The sequence below is a fragment of the Pogona vitticeps genome, chromosome 2, assembly GCF_051106095.1.
Source record: "Pogona vitticeps strain Pit_001003342236 chromosome 2, PviZW2.1, whole genome shotgun sequence".
NCBI classification, from domain to species: Eukaryota; Metazoa; Chordata; class Lepidosauria; order Squamata; family Agamidae; genus Pogona; species Pogona vitticeps.
In genome coordinates this window covers 140132131-140137569 of record NC_135784.1, presented here as the reverse complement: position 1 = coordinate 140137569, position 5439 = coordinate 140132131, and the positions used below count along the sequence as shown (strand labels likewise).

General features: G+C 52.7%; 1 protein-coding gene across 1 annotated transcript; it reads left to right on the top strand.

Annotated features, from left to right (window-relative positions):
* Positions 1-2335: 2335 nt before the first annotated feature.
* SOCS3 (suppressor of cytokine signaling 3) lies at positions 2336-5007 on the top strand. Its single transcript, XM_072990685.2, has 2 exons — positions 2336-2492; positions 2958-5007. Exon 2 carries the CDS (start codon positions 3056-3058, stop codon positions 3671-3673), a length of 618 nt encoding a protein of 205 aa, XP_072846786.2. The 5' UTR covers positions 2336-2492; positions 2958-3055; the 3' UTR covers positions 3674-5007.
* Positions 5008-5439: the final 432 nt, after the last annotated feature.

The window sequence follows — 5439 nt, the reverse complement described above, 5'->3', positions numbered from 1 at the left end:
TGTTATTATTATTTTACATGACAATAACTGCACCACACACAACAGTTGTATAATGTATCAAGTAGCTTTTACATTGCAGCAAAAGGTTTAACTTCCCCTAGTTCATACACTCCTGTGCCATTCAAGCCTGCACGTTACATTTCTTACATTCTGGGAAAACTCCAGCAGCTGAACCCCAAACCTAGCTTGTAACTCTTGTCAGGAAGGCAAAGCATCCTCCATCTGTTTGTCTTGCAAAACCAACTCCTTCCATTAAAAGTAGCTGCTCCAGCATGTCCTCTCCTGGGATAATATAGCAACCTGACCTGTTTCCTTCAGCCCTTAGGCACTGAATCAGGACACAAACGAGGGAAGACATACTTGCCTTTCTAGTTTTCAAACATCTCTCAACCTCAGTTTGTTTCCCTTCCCTGCCGCTCTTCTGAGAAGGGCAAGTGAGGATAGGATGGAATGCTGCCCTTGGAGGGAGGGATAGGGGGAGGGAGAAAGAGAGAGAGAGAGAGAAAATAAACAAGCCGACAGCTTAGAACTCTGTGGACAATTAAACTCCAAGCCTTCCCATGGTCCAAGGATACCTTGCCAAGCACTACAAAATGCTAAGTGTAGGAGGTGGGAGGGACACTACATTCTTCATAGCCAGCGCCTGAAAACATTTGCTTTCTTGTCATCAGTGAGCTCAGTTTTGGGAAACGCTTTCTGAGTGATAGAATCAGGAGCAGTTTCCTTTGGCTATACCTTGCTCCACCCATATGCATATTTCTCTATACGTTTCTCTATACATCCCAAATTGCACTGCAGATGCACAGCTCCCTCAAGAGACAAAGTATTGGGCACTTGCGTTCCTGGGCTCATGTTGCTGTTTCAGCCCCCTTGAAGCTGATCCTCTGCCCTTTTGTTCCAGAGAGGCAAAGGGAAAGGGGAGGGGGCTAAGAAAGGACAAATCTCCATATTTTCTGCAAGAACTCCTTGTACACAATCACACACAGCACATTCGTTTGTAACAGGAAGCATGCTATCAGGCAGCTAATTGCTCAGGTCCAGCGGTGAACCTAGGAAAGATTCAGATCTCTCAAGGTCCACAGAGAGATTCCTTGCAAAAATGTCAGGACTCCCTGGTAGGATGCTAAAGAGAGACTCCGACCTCAAAGGATGAGGATAAAACCAAGTGCTTGTGGAAAGAAACCATTCTGCTCCAGATCGCCAGGAGAAGAATGGTTAGTAAAACACGAGCTTCCCCTCAGGAAAGTCGTCTGGAAGATGATTGTTGTGTCAGTGCCAGAAAGCTCCTAGGCTTCTGGGTCGGTAAGCTGTAAATCGTGTCACTGCGGTGACCTGGCGAGCCCTTGCTGGGTTATCACCTCGTAAGTTCCCGGTGAGTCCCAGGCAGGGCAGGAAGCGCGCCCTCTAGTGTCCGTCCACCTGCCCGCACGCCGTTTCTCTCACTTTCCCTGCCCGGCTTAGCGGAATACGAGACAGCGACTCCTGTATCACGTCCTGACGAAGAGGGAATACTAGATCGAAAGAAACGCTGACCCTTGCCCGGTCCCCGTATTCAAATAAGGGCAACTTCAAAATCGTGAAAGGAACATCTGCAGCTGACCTTGGTGGGAGTTGTAGTAGTCCCAACACTGCATCTGGAAAGGGGCATCGTGTTAAAAAACCTTCCCACTTTGGGTAGCGACTAAACGGGCACGATCCCTCGGCATCCCTCTTCGTAAAGAAGGCTCTTCGGATGGCACGGGGGGGGGGACGGAGGGATGGGCCGTCACGTCTCGCGGGCGCTCCTTCCCACCTGTGCCCGCGAAAGGCTTCCTTTCTGCCAAGGCACGGGGGGGGGAGGGGGGGTGCACGGGGGGGGGAGAGGTTTTGAGAGAGAGAGAGAGAGAGAGAGAGCAGGTTGTGTCCCGGTGGGTGTTCTTTACCTCTCACAACACGAGAGAGGGCTCTGGGGCGCCCTCGGGCAGCTTCTGCCCCGCGCGAAGCTCGCCCGCCTCCTTTCCCAAGCGCCCACAGAAATCTCCCCGGCGCTCCCGCGGGCAGCCCTTCCTTGCCCACAAGCCGCAGGCCTTTCTCGCCAGGGAAGGGACGACGTGACTCTCCCATCCCCTCCACCTAATAGTAGTTCCTTCAAGCAAGCGGCGGGCTGAGGCGGTCCAAGGAGGGAGCGGCGGGGGAAGGGAAGGGAAGGGAGGCCTCTCTGCCCGGAATGGGCTGGCTGCCTGCCTGGGGCGCGCGCGTCCTCCAAGCCCGGGCGGGGCCGGGAGCCTTACAAGAAGCCGAGTTCCAGGAAGCCGGAGGAGGGGCCGAGCCGAGCTCTTATAAAAGCCTCCGGCAGGGGCTCTGGCGGCTTTGCAACCAGGACGAGGCGAGCGAGCGAGCGCGACGGAGCGGAGAGCCGCCTTTGCCCGCCGAGCCGCCCCGAGGAGCCCCGCGCGCTGCCCGCCGCCCTCCCTCGGCGCCTCCGCCCGCGGGCCTCCTTTCTCGCGCCCCAGGTAAGGAGAGGCGTCCCCGCCAAGCCGCGCTCCGGGCTTCTTCTGCAGCACGGCTGCTCCCGGCAGCCCGTTGTTCGGCTCCTTCGGAAGCCCGCGCTACGCGGGAGCTGAGGGAAAAGGCTGCCCAGGACGGGGAAGCCAAGGAGGGACGGGGGACGAGCGGCCCCCGGAGGGAGGGAGGGAAGGAGGAAGGGAGGGGGAGCGAGTCGTACCAGGGCAGAGAGGGAGGCCCCGTTTGGCCGGGCGCCTGGCTCAAGGGCACGTCGCTGCTGACCCCGTCGGGGAAACCTGGGCGCTGGCAAGAGAGCACAAGGAGAATCCCGCCGAGCTGGGTGACCCGACCGAGCGGGGAGGATGCCGGGCTGGGGGGGGGTGGAGGAGGGGATGATGGCTGGGCCCTGCAGGGAGCCGAAACCGCTCTTGAGATGCCCTTGGTCTAAACGCTTCCTTCTCCTCCTCCTCCAGGTCCCCGTCGTCGCCGTCGTCTTCCTCCTCCTCCTCCTCCTCGCCGCCGCTGCGCTCGGCAGCAGCCCGGATTGCTCGCCAAGCTGGCTCCTTGCGCCATGGTCACCCACAGCAAGTTCCCCAGCGCCGGGATGAGCCACCCGCTGGACTCCAGCCTGCGCCTCAAGACCTTCAGCTCCAAGAGCGAGTACCAGCTGGTGGTGAACGCGGTGCGCAAGTTGCAGGAGAGCGGCTTCTACTGGAGCACGGTGACGGGGGGCCAAGCCAACCTCTTGCTCAGCGCGGAGCCTACGGGCACGTTCCTCATCCGGGACAGCTCAGACCAGCGCCACTTCTTCACGCTGAGCGTCAAGACGGAGAGTGGCACCAAAAACCTCCGGATCCAGTGCGAAGGGGGCAGCTTCTCGCTCCAGAGCGACCCCCACAGCAGCCAGCCTGTGCCCCGCTTTGACTGTGTCCTGAAACTGGTCCATCACTACATGCCCTTCCCCGAGCAACGCCCCGGGGAAGCCTCGCACCCCAGGCGCGCCTACTACATCTACTCGGGTGGAGAGAAGATCCCCCTGGTGCTGAACCGCCCTCTTTCCTCCAGTGTGTCCACCTTGCAGCATTTGTGCCGCAAGACGGTCAACGGGCACTTGGATTCCTACGAGAAGATGGCCCAGCTCCCTGGGCCCATCAAAGAATTCCTTGACCAGTACGATGCACCTGTGTAAATGGACCCCCACTTGTTGGGGACAGCAGCCCATGGCACAAGCACAAGAGCAGAACAGGGGGGAGAGGAGGTTACAGGGCAAGGAGAGAGAGGGAGGGAGCGCAAACTTTTTTTCTTTCTGGCTTTTGGAATATGAAAGGGGCTGGAGGGGACTGGCAGGTGGAGCAGCTGAGGAGCCTCTGCCCAGTACAGACACTGTCCTGCTGTTGCTTTTGCTGGATGGTTTTTGCCAAGAGGTGCTTGGGGCAGGAGAACCGATGCTGCTGGACTGTGAAACAGGCTGCTGCTCCTTGAGAGAAGAATCAGTGGCCGATGCTGCGTGGAACAGAATGGTTTGCAAACTTCCTGAACCGAAGGACAGTTTACAAAGAGCTTTTGCTCTGCACTGGCCCTACCACACCACCTCTTATGACCTCTGACCGAAACCATTCTGCAGACCATGGTATATATGCACTGGAGTCCAGCTAGTGCCTGAAAAAATGACTTTTCCTCAGTTTTAAGGGGAAACGTTAGAGAAGAAGAAGAAGAATCTTTACCTCTCTCCAGCTCTTGAAGAGACAGAATTTCTTCTCACGCCAAGCCTCTTCCTTAGAGGATGCTGCCACACATTTATTCATGGGACTAAGCCTTAAAGAAGAATTGCGAATCCTCCCATTGTCGTATGGACTGATTTATTACTGCACATTGCACGGAGAGAATTGTCATTTACTCTCTGTGCTATTATGCAAGTGAAGGAGGACTTCTTTTTTTAGAGATCACATCCCTGCATTTGAAACAACAAAAGGGGATGATGAATGAACTAGTCATTCTTCTTGAAGTTTTATTCCACCTGAGCTTCTCTGTCCATATTGATAATCTCTTGCCTTCATTCTTGGATTTTCAGCTCCTCAGAGAATGGTCTCACATCTACAGCAGAGATTGTAGATTTGTTTAGGCCCCAAATCGCACTGAATAACTGAAAAAAATATATATACAGGAATGTAGCAACAACGGAATTACCTGGAACTTTCAATTATTATTATTTTTCTTTTTTTTTGTAAAAGTGTAACCAAACTTTTGTGTGTTCATCTTATTTTTCCATATCAGGGTTTTAGAAAGGCAGATGAGGTTTTGTTTTTACAAAGAGAAATGTTTACAAACCTGCCTAAAAAAAATCATTCTGTCTTTTATAAAGATTCCATCCTTCAGCCTTGCAGGCTGTTAGACATGCTTGAAGACTCAACCAAAAATCAAACTTGGAAGAAAACTTTGCACATCTATTTATATTTATATTCAATGGATTTTAAAGACAGCATTTGTTAATTTATAATAAAAAGCACTATTTTTTAAATGAAATGCTTAGCTCTCCTTTTCTTCCAGCTCCACTATACTTCCATACTTCTCAATGATATGTGCACCCTTGCCATAACTACTGTTATATCCAACATCATTAGGGAAACAGGGAAACAAAGGAGCTTCTATCTTACACTCAGCCAAAATGCTGCTTAGTGAGACTGCCGTGGAAGTCTCACAGCAGTGTATGTAAATGACACAAGGGACTACAGGACGTCACTGTACAAGAGAAGGGAATTCTCATGCTAGTGTTGAGCAGAGACGCTATGCTGTTGCTGCCTAGAGAGATAGCAAAATGCAAGTTTATCATAAATGCCAGTCACTGAGAGTTGCTTTATGTTAGTATTTTTAATCAAACTTACTTTTACGAAAAATGACTTCCTGAAGTGATCCATAATTGAGCATCATGTTACCAAATTATTGACTGAAATCTAA

Coding starts and splice junctions, on each gene's coding strand:
- SOCS3 (XM_072990685.2), top strand. CDS start 3,056: ATGGTCACCCACAGCAAGTTCCCCAGCGCCGGGATGAGCCACCCGCTG.